This window comes from Ovis canadensis, chromosome 2 (genome assembly GCF_042477335.2).
Source record: "Ovis canadensis isolate MfBH-ARS-UI-01 breed Bighorn chromosome 2, ARS-UI_OviCan_v2, whole genome shotgun sequence".
NCBI classification, from domain to species: Eukaryota; Metazoa; Chordata; class Mammalia; order Artiodactyla; family Bovidae; genus Ovis; species Ovis canadensis.
In genome coordinates this window covers 29837143-29856103 of record NC_091246.1, presented here as the reverse complement: position 1 = coordinate 29856103, position 18961 = coordinate 29837143, and the positions used below count along the sequence as shown (strand labels likewise).

Sequence of the window (18961 nt, the reverse complement as noted above, 5' to 3'; positions counted from 1 at the left end):
CGGGGTCGCACAGAGTCGTACGCGACTGAAGCGACTTAGCATGCATACATGCATTAGAGAAGGAAACGGCAGCCCACTCCAGTGTTTTTGCCTGGAGAATCCCGGGGACAGAGGAGCCTGGTGGGCTGCTGTCTATGGGGTCGCACAGAGTCGGACACGACTGAAGATACTTACCAGCACCAGCAGCAGCAGCAGCAGCAACTCTTCAGTCAGTTCAGTCGCTCAGTCGTGTCCGATCCTTTGAGACCCCACGGACTTCAGCACACCAGGCTTCCCTGTCTATCACCAACTCCTGGAGCCAACTCAAACTCATGTCCATCGCATCAGTGATGCCAACTCCCCAACTCTTAGCAATTCATTTAACTGGTTTTCTTTGAGCTTTCCACCCCACCTCAGACTTGTGCGCTTGCCATTACTCCTGGCCCTTGCTATCCTTCATATCTCAGCTTAACCGTCATTCCCGCGGGAAAGCCTCTCCAAGCTTCTTAAGTAGGTCATAGAGAAGTCTGTGCCTTTCCTTCAGGGCACTTTTCTGCCTTAAGACTAAGATCTTCCGAAACAGGGAGCTAGTATCTCCTACAACATAACACCTGGCACATAGTAAGTGTACATTATATAGTTGTCGAATCAATATATACACTTCAAAGAAGAGTGGAAGATGATAAATGTGGACCCAGTCTCAGAGAAAACACAAATGACGGCCGTGACCCACCAGCATGGCCCAGCAGCCTGGACCACAAGATTCGTTGCTCCTCCCAGCAGCTCCGCCCCTTGGGTCCAGCCCCTCCCTGCTGAGTCGTGGGGCGGGGCATAGAGGTCGCCTGACGTGACAGCAGCCGGCCTCTGATTGGGCTTCCAGGCGTGCCGGCTAGGAAAGGGGGCGTGCCCTCGTGCGCTGATTGGCTGGTGGGAAGCAGCTAGGCGGGCGGCGGCGGCGGCTGTGCGGGGGCGGGCGCTGGGAGGGACGGGACTGGGCAGGGCAGGGTTGGGAGGGCAGTAGCTGCGGGTAGGATGGGTCTTCATCGCCGGCTTCGCTAAGACTCGCTCGCGTGGGCTGCCCGCGGCGGGCCCGCAGTGGCCGCGGCGGCATGAAGGGCGCTCTGGGAAGTCCTGTGGCTGCGGCTGCCGCAGGCGCCGCGATGCAGGAGAGTTTCGGCTGCGTCGTGGCCAACCGCTTCCACCAGCTGCTAGACGATGAGTCTGACCCGTTCGACATCCTGCGCGAGGCCGAACGCCGGCGCCAGCAGCAGCTGCAGCGCAAGAGGCGCGACGAGGCGGCGGCGGCGGCGGCCGGGGCTGGCAACCGCGGCGGCAGGAGCCCGGCTGGGGCCTCGGGCCACAGACCCGGCGCGGGCGGCGGCCGGAGGGAGTCCCAGAAGGAGCGCAAGAGCCTCCCGGCCCCCAGCTCGCAACCGCCAGATAGCCCAGGGGGCGGCCCGCAGCCGCCCGGTACGCGCGCCCAGCCCAGCACCTGGGTGTCCCAGGGTGGGCGCGGTGGGCGGGGAGGGGAAGGAGAATGGGGTCATGGAGGTCACTCCTCCTCAGCTGCCCCAGGACCTGCTACTGCGAGACTGGGGTCGCTGGAACCTGTTCCAGAAAGGGAAGGGGGCGCTGGGAAGAGTTGACCGAAGTTGAGGGTCCCAGTGGCTGAGGAAGGTGGGAAAAAGGACAGGGTAGGGGGAGTGTCACGCCCCTTCTGGCCTTTCCCAGTCCATTCTGGGAGCGAAGGAGAGTGCAGGCTTGGAGTAGGGGGTTTCTGAACGGTGGCACTGAGCCTTTACAAGTTGGGCAAAGTTGAGGGATATTTCTTGGGTGGTGTATGAGGGTGAACACTGGGGTCGTTGCCCGAGGGCTCTCAGATCTAAAACTAGCAGGGACCTTCTCCATCCTCCAGCCGAACCTCTGCAAGATTCGCGTCGGGAGGCGAAAAGAAGCGTCGTGGAAAGGAGGGAGGGGAGTGCCTCTTAGGGAGAATGGAGGAGGGCGCACCCGGCCCCTGGGGGTGGCGGCGAGAACTCGGGGTGTGTGAAAGGATCGCCGGGGTGAGGAGCTAGGGCCTCTGTGATGGAGGGAAGGCCTGGGTGACCGCGGGGGTGGGCTGTGACGTCAGGGCCCCGAGCAGAATGCGGCGGGGGTTGACGCGGGGTCCCCAGCGCCTTCCAAGCTCTGTGCCTTCACCCATCCACCTCCCTTGCGGTGGCTTACAACAGTCACCCCGCACGGGTTTTCAATACAGCAAGTAGTGTTGATGGCTTGTGTAACTTGTCATTAACTCAGGCTGCTTTAAGAAAAGCGTTTTTAACCTTTTCAACAAGAATATGCAAAGTTCCCCACTCCCTGCTTAGCCAGAATGGCCGGTGCAAAGCTTGGTGTACTATTGACTGCATCTAGGCATGGATGGTGCTCAAGAGTCGTTTCTCACCTGAACTGCTTCAGTGGTAAAGCCTCCAAGATTCCACCTGTGTTTCCCCTGTTTTCCAAAAATAAAATAGTGGTCCTAAGGTTTCAGAAAAAAGTTTTAAGATGCATGATTCGACCACTCCAGCCAGTGTTTGGGAGTGTATTCAACTCGGCTTTACTGGCTTGTTCCTTGCTTACTTGATAAAAATTGTCAGCCCAGTCCTGAGAGAATAATTCCTGACTTGAGTGTTGGTGCCCTGACTTCTGCAGCTAGGTAATGTTTACCTCTATCTGTGCAGAGTTCAATCCAGCAATATCTCTTGAGAATCAGAAAATTAAGTCATTATAATATTGACAATTATTTTAAGTGCCGTTTAGATATCCCAAGATTTCTTGATAGGCAAGTACATATATAAGCCTATTTAAACAGTGAGTGAGACTTGAGATATATTGTACATTTTGTATATGTTCTATTTTTCTCTTAAATCTATTTAGATAAATATCATAGTAATAAAATAATTGGACAGGCTAAGCTTTATTTTTTAACAAGTGAAAATATGTATTATCTTTTCATGAGAAACAGAATTTAGTTTTCTCTGTTAATATATTGCTTTTTAACCTTTTTACTAGTAAAATTGTCATGCATTTTTGTTGTATTTTAAACAATTCAGAAGTGTATGAAGTAAAGTGAAAATGCATACTTTTCTTACTGTTAACACTTTGTATTTACACATATAAATGCACAGAGCTACTTCTTTTTTTCCCCTAAATTTCAGATGTTATAAACTCAGTTGCAGCCTGCATTTAGCATAATAAATAAACATCGCATTATAATGTAGTATGCTAATAACTTTTTCTGTCAATTGTTTATAATCCAGGTGATCTGGTTTTTGAGATCTGTATTAAAGAACTTTAGTTAATTTTGTAGTTAGAATGGAAGTTTTGTAGTTCTAGTTCTTTTTCAAGTGTGTTATTTTAGGAGCAAACAGCTCATTAATTTTCATTTGTGCAGTTACTGTACTGAATTTATCTGTAATGGGTGTTAGAGAGCTACCCTCTTAAGGTTTTGTAACCCTAATTGATATGGACTGTACTTCTCTAACACTAAAATTTTTAAAGTTTATTTGGCTATTAAAAGTGAATGCTTAGTGTAGACAAGAGTCAAAGTCAAAACAAGTTTGACATATTAACAAACATTAGTCACAAAAGGATGTGAAAATCATAAGATTTTCCCATAGAAATAGATTTTTAATATCCCTCACTATTTAACAATATAGACCGTTACTCAAAAAATTTATTCTTAATTCTTCAGAGGCTGTTTCAGCTTTGCTATTCCTGGCTTTTCAGAACTTCTCCAAGTCAAAGCTCAACTTTATTTCAGGGAAATCGTACTGTAAATTTTACAGTATTCTGTCTCTTTATGTGGGCTGGGGTTAGATCAGTGATCAGACTGCATATGCCAGCCTTTTATTTCGAAAGGGCTAGTAAAATTCAGTGTTTGCATTATCCACTTGGAGCTGCTGATCCAGCACAGAATGACTAGCTTCAGTTGCAGTCCTGATCTCTTAGTAGTAAGTTGTGGGAAAAACTGGACCTCTATTATCTTTGTTTTTTGGATTTTGGAAGGAAAATGAAATGTTTGCAGGGTATTGATAATTATTCTAATAATTATCAGGTCATATTTAATGCTTTTCAACTTATACACAGAAGCTCTGGAAGATGCTGTAGTATAAAGTATGTAGCAAATGTCATTTTAAGTTTTGAATGATGAATTCCAAATTTAATTGATACAGTTTTAAACATAACTTTGAAAACTGGAAGGTGGAAATAAGCTCTTAAGTATGATTAAGTGGAGATATTTAGTATAAGTTATAGATTATGGATAGGAAATTTGAAACTGTATTAAAATAACTTTTTACATTGAGGGAAAAGTATTACTATTGAGGTACTTGCTGATGGCTATTATGTCATAGTCTGTTACAGTTTCAACTTGTTAGTTAACTTTCATAATAACATTTTTGCCTTGCATTTTAAATGCCTCTTCCAAATTTGATCTCTCTTAGTAACATGTGTGCCCTTGGATATGGCTTTGCATACTCCTGGACAGCTGGGTATGAGTGTTGGTCTCTGTTTTATTTCTGAAATAAAAGCATAATGCTTTATTCATGATAACAGCTTTCCTGTATCCTAAACATGTCACAAGTTTAGATTGTGGCTTCAGGATTCAAATCAGATTTGAGCGTTTCCTAGGTTATGGGACATTAACTTAAGATTGAACTTAGATCTATTGTGTAACATTTCACATTTCAAGTAATTAACTAACAAGTAATAAATTGAGCAGTTTTGTGTTAGTGATGTTACAAACATGATTTTTGCTTTAAAATGAGGTCAGTAAGCTATTGAAACTGGGTTAATATTTACATGTGCCTTCTTTATAAACTTTTGATAGAAAATGTTAAATGGGAAAATAGAATACAGGTAAACATATATTCTTTAAGAGTCATGAGTATCTCCTAAGTAAGAAAGGAACCCAATAGTTTAAATAATACCCATTAATTCAAATACATTTAATATATTTTTATAACCATACAATGAATGTGAAGGGTGACTTATACCAAGAAAAAGCTACTAAAATAAGAATTATACATAATATTGGAGATGGAGACCTACTAAATGTATACAAGGAAAGAATAAACATATTTTTGGAAGATTATTTAAGAAGTAACAATGTTCTTCATAATACATTGATATTTATCAAACAATAGATGCCTTAAGACGTAGAATCTGCTGAAAATTTTTTAAGTGTCAAAACTGAGAAGGATGAAGGGAGAACAGGGAACACTGGAGTGGCCCCAGCCCCAGCCTCCTCAGTGCCGGCCTCTCCATGGACAGGAGATACCCCTTCAAATGCTGGCTGGCCCTTCCATGAGTTGGCAAATACCAACTTGGCCTCATATTTGAGAAGTGTGATTATAAATGTATAAATCCCATCAAAGAACAGGAAAATCTGTTTTCAAATGAGAAAATTTATAATGATACAAACTATTTAAAAATGAAAACTTTAGTAGGTAATGAATGATAAACTATAGGTGGGATTCCAAATACAGGGTATTTGTCTTTTACTTTTCTGGAAAGACCTTAACTACCATGTTTTGATAAAGCTGCTCTTGTGAAATGTAGTTGATATATATCTTCAATAGCTATCACAAAGTCATTGTGAGACACTTAATTGTAGGTTAGTTGGTATAGTTTATCTTATCATAGTTTATAGGACATAAGGGAAAGCATATGCTTCAATGGTAATGTCAAAGTTTTATTAAAAGACAACTCTGAGCAGTAGTAGTATCAGCAACTTTTTTTCTTCTCTGAAGTTTTTCAAACTTCCCAAATTTTCCTATGACATTGATTTCTAGAAAAGTGAAATTTAAAAGTACTTGTAATAACGTGCTGCTGCAGACTTTGGGTTCTAGTTCTCCCCTTTGATTTCTCCCTCTCAGGCCAGAAGCGAACTCCCAGAAGAGGGGAGCAGCAAGGATGGAATGATAGCCGAGGGACAGAGGTGACGCTTGATAGAGCAGAGCGGAGATCCTACAGGGAATATCGACCCTATGACACCGAGAGGCAGGCGGATTTTACACCTGAGAAGTTTACAGATGAAAAGTAGGTACTGCAGACCTCAGCTTAGAGGGTTGGAGGAACCAGGATTTTCAGAGGATATGAGCCTTTGCAAACTTTTGGTGGTGCTAGTCCTGGGAATAGTTTGCCAGTCTAACTAACAAATCACACTGCTTTAGGTAACACATGAAGGATCTTCCGTTGGTTCAGGAAATGATTACAAAATAAAAAGTGGATAATTTATTGATAACTTTGAAAGACGTTCTTATAAACAAACTATACAGAAGTATGCTAAATTTTCTTTTGAAGTTTAGGCCAGAGGTATAATTATGTTCTTGATTTAGTAGAACTAATTTGGGCCACTAATGAATTTAAACAAATTTATGATGAAATTTGACCAAAAAACAGATAGAATGTGTGATGCCAGTTTAAGGCTTCCATGCCTTCTCTAGAGAGTGCTCTGACCTGGAAGATGGTCTCAGGCTGATACAGTCTGAGTAATATGGCAGTATGTAGGCTATCATACCCACCTGAACACAGGAAGCAGTTCTTAATGTCTTATGCTTAGTATTAACAGGATGGATACTTGCTGCCTCAAGTTTTTAATTATTAAACCTACATAGCACCAGATTTAGGTTAAAGCAAAACTGCTTGTGAATCACATTTAAAGGAATAGAAAGTTTAAAAAGCTAAAAGAGACTAGAATAGTGTACAGTTTAATGTCAAGGGCTGTGTTGTTCCCAAAGTCTTTTAACTTCTTGACTACATATTTCGTTACACATTCAAAACAGAGATGGTATATCTGCCACCATGTTAGAGGATGAAGGCAAGAGAAAGGTTTAATTCTGCTTTTTTGGGGTGATTAGTTCAAATTAGCTATGCAACGACTATAGTCTGCTTGCTTACAGAAAGCCTTCTAGATCAGAGCTGCAAGGGGAAGCATTTGTGTATTTTCCCCCTACTTCAGGGATTTATTCTGTACAAATAAAGAAATTATAACTCAGGTTTCTAGCTTTTTTAGTAGCAAAATTATGAGTTGTTTTTAAAGGATAAGTCTTTATATATTAACATGAAAAAAATGCCTTATTCAGGGATGATTTACAGAAAGTTGCAAGAATTGTATAAGAAATCCCCCAAAATCCATCCAGTTTCTCCAAAAACTTTTTACCACCTTTTCTTTGTCATACTCCTCCCTTTCTCTCCCCTCCTCTTTCTCCTTTTCTCTCTCTGTTACACACACACACACACACACCTTTTTTCTTTGGCTTTTGAGAATAAGATGCAGAAATGTTTCCTAAAAACATGGTTCAGTTATCAAACTCATTAACATTGGTGCAATACTTACAATCTAATTATCTGAATCATGTAATCTATAGACTACTGAAACTATACCAATTGTCCTATTAATATGCCTTTCAGTTCAGTTCAGTCGCTCAGTCGTGTCTGATCTTTGCGACCCCATGAATCGCAGCATGCCAGTCCTCCCTGTCCATCACCAACTCCTGGAGTTCACCCAAATTCATGTCCATCGAGTCAGTGATGCCATCCAGCCATCTCATCCTCTATTGTCCCCTTCTCTTCCTGCCCCAAATCCCTCCCGGCATCAGAGTCTTTTCCAATGAGTCAACTCTTCGCATGAGGTGGCCAAAGTATTGGAGTTTCAGCTTCAGCATCAATCCTTCCAATGAACACCCAGGACTGGTCTCCTTTAGGATGGACTGGTTGGATCTCCTTGCAGTCCAAGGGACTCACAAGAGTCTTCTCCAGCACCACAGTTCAAAAGCATCAATTCTTCGGTGCTTGGCTTTCTTCACAGTCCAACTCTCACATCCACACATGACTCCTGGAAAAACCATAGCCTTGACTAGATGGACCTTTGTTGGCAAAGTAATATCTCTGTTTTTTAATATGCTAGCAAAAGAAAAAAAAATCAGTTCAGAGTCCAGGAATGTGCATTACATTTACTTATGTATTTATTTAGGCTGCTTTGGGTCTTTGTTGTGGTGCATGGGGGCTTCTCTCATTAGGGCACATGGGCTTCTCTTACAGAGCATGGGCTCTAGAATGCACCGGCTCTCCAGTTGGGCTTAGTTGCCCCATGGCTTAGTTCCCCCTGACCAGGGATTGGACCCACATCCCCTGCATCAGAACGCTAATTCTTAACCACTGGATCGCCAGTGAGGTTCCATGTATTGCATTTAGTCTTAAGACAGCTCTTTAGTTTTTCATTTATTTATGGAGTTGACATTTTTGAAGAACATCAACCAGTTATTCTGTAGAACAGTCCAGATTTGAGATTGCCTGCTGTTTCCTCATGAGACAAGGTTCTGCATTTTGGCAGGGATACATTAGAAGTGTGATGTCTGTGTCCTTCCCAGTGTATCATATTAGGAATATGTAGGAAATGTTTACTTTCAAGGAAATTTGAAAATATTTTTTGTGAAGTCTTACACTATCAGAAAAGATAATTTTCTCTTTTCTTAAAAAATACTTTTCATTTGATAAGCAGCCATAAGATCTTTAGTAAAAGTAATTTTATAGTCACTTTAGAAAATTCGGAAAATGAATAAAATTTAAAAAAATTTAAACCACTCTTTTACCATTTAAGATGACTACTGTTTAACTCTTCACCAGTTCATGTACACTGAGTACTCTATATTCTTTCTTTTCCACTCGACAAGTAGAAGTCATTAACGATGATGTCATGGACAGTGTTGGTAAGCATTTCTAATGGTTCTGTTATGATCTTTTGTTAGGAGTATTACAATGTAATTATTCCATTAGCATTGGATCTTTGCTCAGCTTTCAGCTTTTTGCTTCATGAATAATACTCAGTGAGCAGCCTTTTACACATACAAGGCCTTTCCTAGATGTAGTTCTTAAAGTAGGAATCCCAATTAGGGTCTTAAAGCAGTGGTTCTCCACTGAGTATCATGTATCCAAATCTGGGACCCAGCTGGTACTTCAGTGTGAGGTTGGATTGGTACCTGTAGTGTGAAACAAACAAAAATTGGAGGGGACTATTACATAGTGGCAAATCACCATGCTAGTAACATGTCAGCTTATTCTGTTGCTGTTAATAGTAATCTATAAGAGCATTTCTCGTAGCACTTTCTGTAGACTTCAGTATGATAAAATTTGATCTTTGTTTATTTGATATCTATACATGTTTATTGAGCATGTTTATTGTATATAGGATTTCGATAATCTTAACAGACTACTTAATTCAGTCCTCTCAATTTATGGATAAGGATATACCCAGAGTTTTAGTGGCATGGATTTTTATTCCCTTAGAGCAGAACATAGTTTTCACATAGAAGCAATAGCCATGGATGGTGCTGCAAGTAACTGTCATGTGGCTTAGGTACAGAGATCAATCGTGTCACATGTATATATTCTGGGAATGCAGCTACTGTTTTTAATGCAGTAAGATTTTTCTTTATTCTCCAAATGAGGAACTCTTTTTTTTTAAAATTTTTTTAGTTTTTTATTTTTTTAATTTTAAAATCTTTAATTCTTACATGCGTTCCCAAACATGAACCCCCCTCCCACCTCCCTCCCCATAACATCTCTCTGGGTCATCCCCATGCACCAGCCCCAAGCATGCTGTATCCTGCGTCAGACATAGACTGGCGATTCAATTCTTACATGATAGTATACATGTTAGAATGTCATTCTCCCAAATCATCCCACCCTCTCCCTCTCCCTCTGAGTCCAAAAGTCCGTTATACACATCTGTGTCTCTTTTGCTGTCTTGCATACAGGGTCGTCATTGCCATCTTTCTAAATTCCATGTATATGTGTTAGTATACTGTATTGGTGTTTTTCTTTCTGGCTTACTTCACTCTGTATAATCGGCTCCAGTTTCATCCATCTCATCAGAACTGATTCAAATGAATTCTTTTTAACGGCTGAGTAATACTCCATTGTGTATATGTACCACAGCTTTCTTATCCATTCATCTGCTGATGGACATCTAGGTTGTTTCCATGTCCTGGCTATTATAAACAGTGCTGCGATGAACATTGGGGTACGTGTGTCTCTTTCAATTCTGGTTTCCTCGGTGTGTATGCCCAGCAGTGGGATTGCTGGGTCATAAGGTAGTTCTATTTGCAGTTTTTTAAGGAATCTCCGCACTGTTCTCCATAGTGGCTGTACTAGTTTGCATTCCCACCAACAGTGTAGGAGGGTTCCCTTTTCTCCACACCCTCTCCAGCATTTATTGCTTGCAGATTTTTGGATCACAGCCATTCTGACTAGTGTGAAGTGGTACAAATGAGGAACTCTTAAGTAAGCTCTTAGATCAGACTGTTAGGAAATTAGTCTGGATAATTATTCTGACTCCATACAGTTTGATTCTTTCTTTGGCTCTTTCTGCAGTTTACTTCTGGTCATTTAAGGTCAGCTCCAGTTCTAAAAGAATCACTTACTCAGAAGTCTAAATTTTTTTTTTCTTCCTCACCAGAAAGAATTTTTAAAACTTGTTTAGTTCAGTTCAGTTGCTCATTCATGTCTGACTCTTTGCGACCCCATGGACTACAGCATGCCAGGCTTCCCTGTCCATCACCAACTCCTGGAGCCTTAAAACTTGTAGTAAAATGATAAAGAATCTGCCTGCCAATGGGGGAGATGCAAGAGATGCAGGTTCAATCCCTGGGTCAGAAAGATCCTTTGGAGTAGGAAATGGCAACCCACTCCAGTATTCTTGCCTGGAAAATCGCATGGACAGAGGAGCCTGGTAGGCTACAGTCCATGGGGTCACAAAGAGTTGGACACGACTGAACAGGCACACATGATGATGCATCACATGTTTAGTGTACAGTGCAGTGGCATTAAATACATTCTGATTGTTGTGCAACCATCACCACTAGCCACCTCCAGAAAACTTTTCATCTTCCCAAGTTATACCCATTAAACATTAACTCCCAATTTCTCCCTCCATGAACTTCATTCCCTTTACCTGTAAAACCTGTACCCATGTCTACTTATTAGGACTACAGTAAGAGAGTAGATTACAGGGATGTAATAGATGGGGAAACTGGAAACAGTGGGAGCCTTTATGTTTTTTGGCTCCAAAATCACTGCAGATGGTGACTGCAGCCATGAAATTAAAAGACACTTACTCCTTAGAAGGAAAGTTATGACCAACCTAGACAGCATATTAAAAAGCAGAGACATTACTTTGCTGACAAAGGTCCGTCTAGTGAAGGCTATGGTTTTTCTAGTAGTCATGTATGGGTGTGAGAGTTGGACTATAAAGAAAGCTGAGCGTTGAAGAAGTGGTGCTTTTGAACTGTGGTGTTGGAAAATACGCTTGAGAATCCCTTGGACTGCGAGGAGATCTAACTAGTCCATCCTAAAGGAGATCAGTCCTGAGTGTTCTTTGGAAGGATTGATGTTGAAGCTGAAACTCCAATACTTTGGCCACCTGATGAGAAGAGCTGACTCATTTGAAAAGATGCTTTCCCTGATGCTGGGAAAGATTGAGGGCAGGAGGAGAAGGGGACGACAGAGGATGAGATGGTTGGATGGCATCACTGACTCAATTGACATGAATTTGGGTAAACTTCAGCAGTTGGTGGACAGGGAGGCCTGGCATGCTGCGGTCTATGGGGTCACAAAGAGTCGGACACGACTGAGTGATTGAACTGAATGGAACTGAAAAGTGGGATGGGATGGTTGGCCCAGTGCAATATTGTTTTCTTTTTGCTTGTATGTCACAACAAAGCTTCCTAAGTGGAGTCGAGGATTCCTCAATGCTTACCAACCTATAAAGAAATAGAGGATATCTTTTATAAGAAGGGAATTGTAAGGAAGCACTTGAGAATATTTTTAACTGGGAGGTGGGGTAGAGGTGGGGTAAACCTGTGGGATAAAAAAAAATTATTTAAGGGATTAAAATAAACCAGACCACAAAGCTGTTTTGGGGACCAGTTTTAGTTACTATCATATTTTTAATGAATTTGTTATTTTATCAGTATCTCAGCTAGATTTCATGTACATTTAAACCTAATTTTTACTGCTGGCATTATTTTCCACATATGCTTTTATGCTTCATTTCCTCTCAGTTTTTAGGTAGATGCCTTTTATGGCCCTGTCCAGCTTTCCGGTTAAGAACTTACTGTGTTACTTTTCATTTATTATTGTTTTATAACTCTGCTTTAGATGTTTACTGTAATGTGGAATCATATTCTACAACAGTCTCCATTTAAAATTTTGGTTTTGGTCCGAGGAGGTGGGAGACAGAAAAAGCCAACTTGGGAAACTGATTTAGGGTGATGTTTCTTGAAAGAGACTGGCATAAAGTTAATGATCAGTGCTTCTGTATTTTTTCATCTTTTTGAGTAAGGAGAATTGTGAATTTTGTGTGTTTTTATCCACGATCTATAGTTGCTTTTTAATGTAACATTTTCAGCCCTGAAATACATCTCCAGTCCCGGTGTTTGAGCCACTAATGTCACTAGATTTCAATAATTTGTTGCTTTCAATGTTTTTCAAAGTCTTGACAAATTAAAAAATACATAATTTATCTTATTAAACTAAGGTTTAACAATGAAAAAGATGAGATTCTTCCTGCAGAAGCTTTGGGTCTGGTAGAGGAGAAACAAGTCCCCATAAAGAGTGACCGTGACCAGATGGTAGCAGAGAGCAGTGAGGAGAAGTGCACAGTCAGGCCCTGGACCCAGGGGATGTGGCAGGGGAAGAGAAAAGGCAGATTCTTTGCTTGGATACTTCTGTGATGTGAGTTAGGGACCACAGAGGGAGCACAACACTAAGCCCTTGGTTAGCGTTGGTCATGTATCTTCAGGGACATGAGGTGACACGGAGAAATGTCCAAGAAGTAACTGTCTTTATGACCGAAAATCAGAGATCCCCAAATGAGAGACACAGGGGCACATGAAGGGGTCACATATCAATAGCATAGAGATGAGGATGGTGCATGCAGCAGTGGGGAGGCTGGAATGCTGATATTCTTAAAGACAAATGGGTGGGTATCCAGAAGAAGGGTATCCAAGACACATTCCTTAAAAAGACAAAGTGTGGAACCTTTCTTTATATGTGACTGCAGTGCCTGGCTCTGAGAAGTTGAATTGGGTGCCCAAGAAGCAGGATGAGTACCTTGTATATGTTTGGATGTTACCTATTGCAAAAAGAACTTTTTAAGGACAAACAGGGAAAGGGAAACCAGAAAGAGCAGAGGAAAACTAGTTGTTGGCAGTATCAAATGATGCATAGGGGTCAAATGACCTAGAGACAGAAGTGGCTACTGGATTTAACAACAAGGACATCATCTTCAGCTATTTTCCTCATCTGTGGGCACTAGTTATAATTAATAAACTGCATGCCAAGAGCACACAACTGTGTCAAAGGTGGTATGTTTTTAGTAAAATTTAACCATTAATTTATTATTCAAGCCACAAGTTCTTTCCAACATACTATAGCCATAATGAACTTCTAAAATTTTTTTTCCTCAAAAAAAAAAAAAAAAGGCCTTAGCTCTTTAATTCAGTTCACCACTTTTTATGGTACGCATTTCTTCCTAGACCAATTGACAGGTTTGATCGAGACAGACCACTGAGAGGACGTGGAGGCCCAAGAGGGGGCATGCGAAGCAGAGGCAGAGGTGGCCCTGGGAACAGAGCTTTTGACGGTTTTGACCAGAGAGGGAAACGAGAATTTGAGAGATACGGTGGGAATGATAAAATGTAAGTTTCTTTGTAATGCTATTTTCTCTTTAAGATCTCGATGTAATATATGGTGTGAATCTGTATGTCTTAATATTTAGTTGACTTTATATTAGTATGCAGTTATTCCTGAAGGAGCTGATCCTGGGGCAGCTTTTCTGATCAACTTTACTAATTTGGAGATTGACTGGAGACTAGTTTCTAGTTTAAGGGAATATTCTTTCTTTGTCTAGAGCAATCAGAACTGAAGACAACATGGGTGGATATGGAGTTCGCACCTGGGGATCAGGTAGAGATACCAGGTATGGTGCAAATATGTATCTTCTGTGAACCTGCAATTAAGTGGAAATATCTGGACCTTTATTCGCCTGTCTTGAAGATTATGTCCTCTGTGGTATGCTTGTGGTATCTTTATATTTGTGTGCTTAATGTAGAAATTGAATTTAAGCTTTTGTTTCATGAGATAACTTTTTAAAACAGGTTTGCTATGTTGTAGTTAGAGTTGAAACCACTTTCAAAATTCTTTTGTCTTATTTTAGCCAAGCAAATTTGTATATTTGTTGATATCCCAAGCACATGGCGCTGTATATTTACCTATGCGTCAGATTGCTTTTTTAAAATTCCTGGATATTCTATACTTTATTTCTCTGTGACTTTGCAAATTTTTATGTGTATTGCATCTTGATCTTATAAAATTATTTGAAGATCCAAACTCAATGACAGGTTTCACCTGAGGTTCAAATCTGGCATTTCTCTGAGGTTTTATGGTATCTCAGATTTGAACCAGTTTTGCTATTTAGGGGAGGTCCTTGGTTCTGCTGTTTCTGTCATTTCAGGGCTGCAGGGAAATATGAGGAATGAGTTGCTCCAGGATGTGTTATAGGGCAGACTTTACACAAATTTGAAGGCTTGAGGAGATCAAGACTTCCACATTTCTTCTTTTGAAGAATTTAAGTTTTTTACATACACTTATTTTTCTTAAATTTTTATCCTTAAAAATAAATGTATATGATAACAGCAAATGTAAAGTCAGATTCACTGCCACTGCATATTTGTGTTGTCCTTGAAAAGAAACTTGTTAAATGTTTACAGATCTTTTCATTTTGTTTTGTTTTACTGTGATAATACATTTTTCAAAATATGCAAGTACCTTCTGAATCATCTGATCTACCACCTTACTTAATACCACCTCATTTCAGTTTGCATTTCAGTTTAAAATCATTTTGGCTCTAAATGATTACGTACTCTAAGAGGTAAGTATTGGCCTTGGAAGAGACCAAAATGTGCTCCTAGTAGCTGGTCTGTCCCAGTGTTAAAATGACACATACCCCATGGCACTTATTTTGGATTGGACAAAGTCTCTTAGGTGATAATAATCTGTAATTGAATGGGTTTTTGTAGCATAAGACTTTAAATTCTTATTTAATACATTGAGATTTTGATTTGCCACCATGATATAGTCCAGTCATGTGCCTAGTCACTCAGTCATGTTCAGTTCTTTGCGACCCCATGGACTGTAATCCGCCAGGCCCCTCTGAGTTTCATGAGAATGAAATTTCTTTTGCTAATACTTTTTTAAAAAGCAATATTCATATAGGATTAATATCAACATAAAAATTAAGCTTATGCAATTAAAATTCAAATTGTTTTTCATTGTGCTCTAATTTCTAATCTGTAGATTGTATATTTAGATGTGATGGTATATAAATTAATGTTTCAAAGCCTTATTTTTCTGGTATCACCAGCTTTTGGTAATCCTACACATTCTTTTATAGGGAATGTTTCTACTTTCTTGCCATTTTTTAAAGTTTGATATGGCATATTCTTATCTATTATAAGTCATTTAGGATTTACATGTTGAGAATTTTTATGGTCCCTGTTAATATTTGGAATTTCCTAGGATAATAAGATTGTATTGGAGAAGGCTATGGCACCCCACTCCAGTACTCTTGCCTGGAAAATCCCATGGATGGAGGAGCCTGGTGGGCTGCAGTCCATGGGGTCACTAAGAGTCAGACATGACTAAACGACTTCACTTTCACTTTTCACCTTCATGCATTAGAGAAGGAAATGGCAACCCACTCCAGTGTTCTTGCCTGGAGAATCCCAGGGACGGGGGAGCCTGGTGGGCTGCCATCTCTGGAGTCGCACAGAGTCGGACACGACTGAAGTGACCTAGCAGCAGCAGCAGCAGGATAATAACAGATTTGAATAGTTGTTCTGGTCCTTTCCAATATGTTTTTAATTTTAGTCCATCAATAAAAACTTGTATTTGTCAAATACTTTTTATATTTTTGGAAATTATTTATATGGATTAGCAATTAAGAGCATTTTTTTCTCTTTTTATTTTGATGTGGGTTACTTGTATGTACATACTAATTCCTTGAGGGAGAAAGGGCATTGAAGTGTGTGTTTTTCTGTCTTGAATATAGAAGGGCATTGATGTAAACAGATTTGTTTGACTAGACTGGTTCTTGTCGCTTTGCAGTGACACGGACCCGACTGCCCCCATGGAAGAGACCACAGTGGTGGAGGAGTCCCTGGGCCCCCTGGAGGATGAATCTCCAGCTAAGTGGGTATTTCATTCATTTTCCCCATTGGGTTGTTGGTCTTTTTCTTAAAGATTTATAAGAAGTCTTCATAGAACAGGAAGCTCAGCCTTTAGTCATATCGCAGATGATTGATCTTAATGTGTTAATGAATAATCAAACTACTTAATTCAAATCACCAGCAGCCTGTACTGTAACTGGTCTCTCTCTCATCAGTACTCCCATGCTTTGTCCTTTTATTTTCTTCTGGTCCCTCCTTCCCTCTTTTCTTCATGGAGCTTAGTTCCTTAGTCCATCTCTAGCACCCTTGCCCTTGGGATCTATGAGTACCTTGCTAGCAGAATCCACCTCCTAGACCACTGATAGCCATCTGCCATCTCTCTACTTGCACCCACAGGCTGAGTACTGCAAGTCCCTCAGCAGGCTGGTGGGAACTCCTGTAAATTCCTGATCATTGCATTTTGAAATGAGCCCTCAACACTGCCCAGCAATGCCCATTTCTTGGATTCACTCTTCCCCCTCACCCACTACAATGACCAATTCAGTTCTTATGTCCCTTCAAAGCCCTGACATTGCTTCCCACTTTCTCCTTCTTCCCACACTCACACCTCCTCTTTTATTTTCTGAATACAACTTTGCTTCCTATGTCACAGAGAAATCAGAAGCCAGGAGATGGGAACTTCACAGTCTCCTGGGCTTCTTTCCTCATGGTAAAATAGAGGTGCCATCTCTCCACCAACCTCTTCAGCCTTTGGTTCGTATTTCCTTCTGACTTCACTGAAATCTCAGTTAGCTCTTTCCTTTTTAGACATACTCACCTTCTTCCCCCCAAATCTGGTCTTCCAATCAGCATTTTATATGTGCTACGTCTCTCTTGTTTTAAGCCTCTCGTTGCCCCTACATTCTCATTCACCTTCCTTTTCGGGGTTGTGTGCACTCTTTCCTCATTTCTTCCCCTTTACTTCCCCTTCATTTCATCCTCACTTCTTTTGAAACAGTCACCACATGTCTCCAGACCTAACATATTTCAGTCTACAACTTTCTTGATCTCTCAGAACGTTTGACTTTACAAGCATACCTCAGAGATATTGTGAGTTTGATTCCAAACCACCTCATTAAAGCTCATATCACAATAAAGCGAGTCACATAATGGTTTTTGGTTTCCCAGTGCATGTAAAAATCATGTTTACACTATAGCATAGTCTATTAAGTGCACAATAGCATTGTGTCTTAAAAAAACCAATGTGCATACCTTAAGTTAAAAATACTTTATTGCTAAAAGATGCCATCATTGGTGTCTTCAGTGAGTTATAATCTTTTTGCTGGTGGAGGGTCTTGCCTTGATGTTGTTGCTGGTGACTGATGGAGGTGGTGGTTGTTGAAGGTTGGGGTGACTACGCAGTTTCTTAAAATAAGACAACAATGAAGCTTGCCATATTGATTGACTCTTCATTTGAACACTTTGAGGCCATTATAGGGTTATTAGTTGGCTTAATTTCAATATTATTGTGTCTCAGGGAATAGGGAGGCACCAGGAGAGAGATGGAAAGACCAGTTAGTGGAGCAGTCAGAATCACGTATAGCAATTACTCACTATGTTCATTGTCTTGTGTGGGTGCAATTGGTGGATTCCAAAATAACTACATTAGTAATGTCTATGGATCTTAGATCACAGATCATCATGACAAATATAATAGTAATGAAAAGTTTGAAATATTTCGAGAATTACCAAAGACGCAGAGACATCAAGTGAGCAAATACTATTGAGAAAATAGTGCTGCTAGCCTGGGCTGCCACAGATATTTAATATGTTAAAAAGGCAGCATCTGGGAGCTCAACCCAGTGCTCTGTGACAACTTAGAGGGGTGAGATGGCATGGGAGATGGGAGGGGGATTCAGGAGGGAGGGAACATATATATACCTGTGGCTGATTCATGCTGATGTATGGCAGAGGCCAACACAATATTGTAAAGCAATTATCCTTCAATTAAAAAAAATAGAAGGTTTTTTTAAAAAAGAAAACTTTGTGAAAAACAAACAAAAAAGGCAGACTCTATGAAGCACAATAAAACAAGGTATGCCTGTGTTGATTTCCACTTAACCACAACCATCAGTTCTTCGCTTGCAGGCTTAGCCTTGTCTTTCTGCTCTTTTAAAATGTTGAGTTCTTCAGGGCTCTGCCTTAGACCCTCTTCTATGTGTCTAATGTCTGTTTATAAGGTCTCATGCACTCCTGCAGCTTGAATTGTCATTTATCTCCTGACTCCGGAACATATACCTCTGGCTCCAACCTTCAATATGGATTCTAGGCCCGTGTGTCCATCTGTCTCCTGGACACCTCCCCATCGATATCCCAAATGCTCCTCATGCCCACTGGCCAGAACTAAGTTCCACAGGCCCCATCTTCAGTGTGTGCTTAATCACTCAGTCGTGTTTGACTCTTTGCAACCCCATGGACTGTAGCCTGCCCGGCTGCTCTGTCCATGGGGATTCTCCAGGCAAGAATACTGGAGTGGGTTGCTATGCCCTCCTGCAGGGCATCTTCCCAACCCAGGGATTGAACCCAGCTCTCCCGCATTGCAGGCAGATTTTTTACCGTCTATGCCACCAGGGAAGCCCCCATTCACATTCGGTGTTTCTGTCTTTCAGAACAGCATCAGCACTTATCCAGTTGCATAAACCAGAAACCTAGGAGTCATTCTTGAGGTTTCC

At 41.0% G+C, this 18961-nt stretch overlaps 1 protein-coding gene across 1 annotated transcript in view; it reads left to right on the top strand.

Moving 5' to 3' along the window:
• The first annotated feature begins 944 nt into the window (after positions 1-944).
• HABP4 (hyaluronan binding protein 4) overlaps positions 945-18961 on the top strand; it is a 36995-nt gene continuing 18978 nt past the window's right edge. The window contains exons 1-5 of the mRNA XM_069575735.1: positions 945-1449; positions 5898-6060; positions 13560-13721; positions 13934-14002; positions 16189-16272. Coding sequence (XP_069431836.1) covers positions 1089-1449; positions 5898-6060; positions 13560-13721; positions 13934-14002; positions 16189-16272 — 839 coding nt within the window. The 5' untranslated portion in view covers positions 945-1088. The remainder of the gene's footprint in view (positions 1450-5897; positions 6061-13559; positions 13722-13933; positions 14003-16188; positions 16273-18961) is intronic.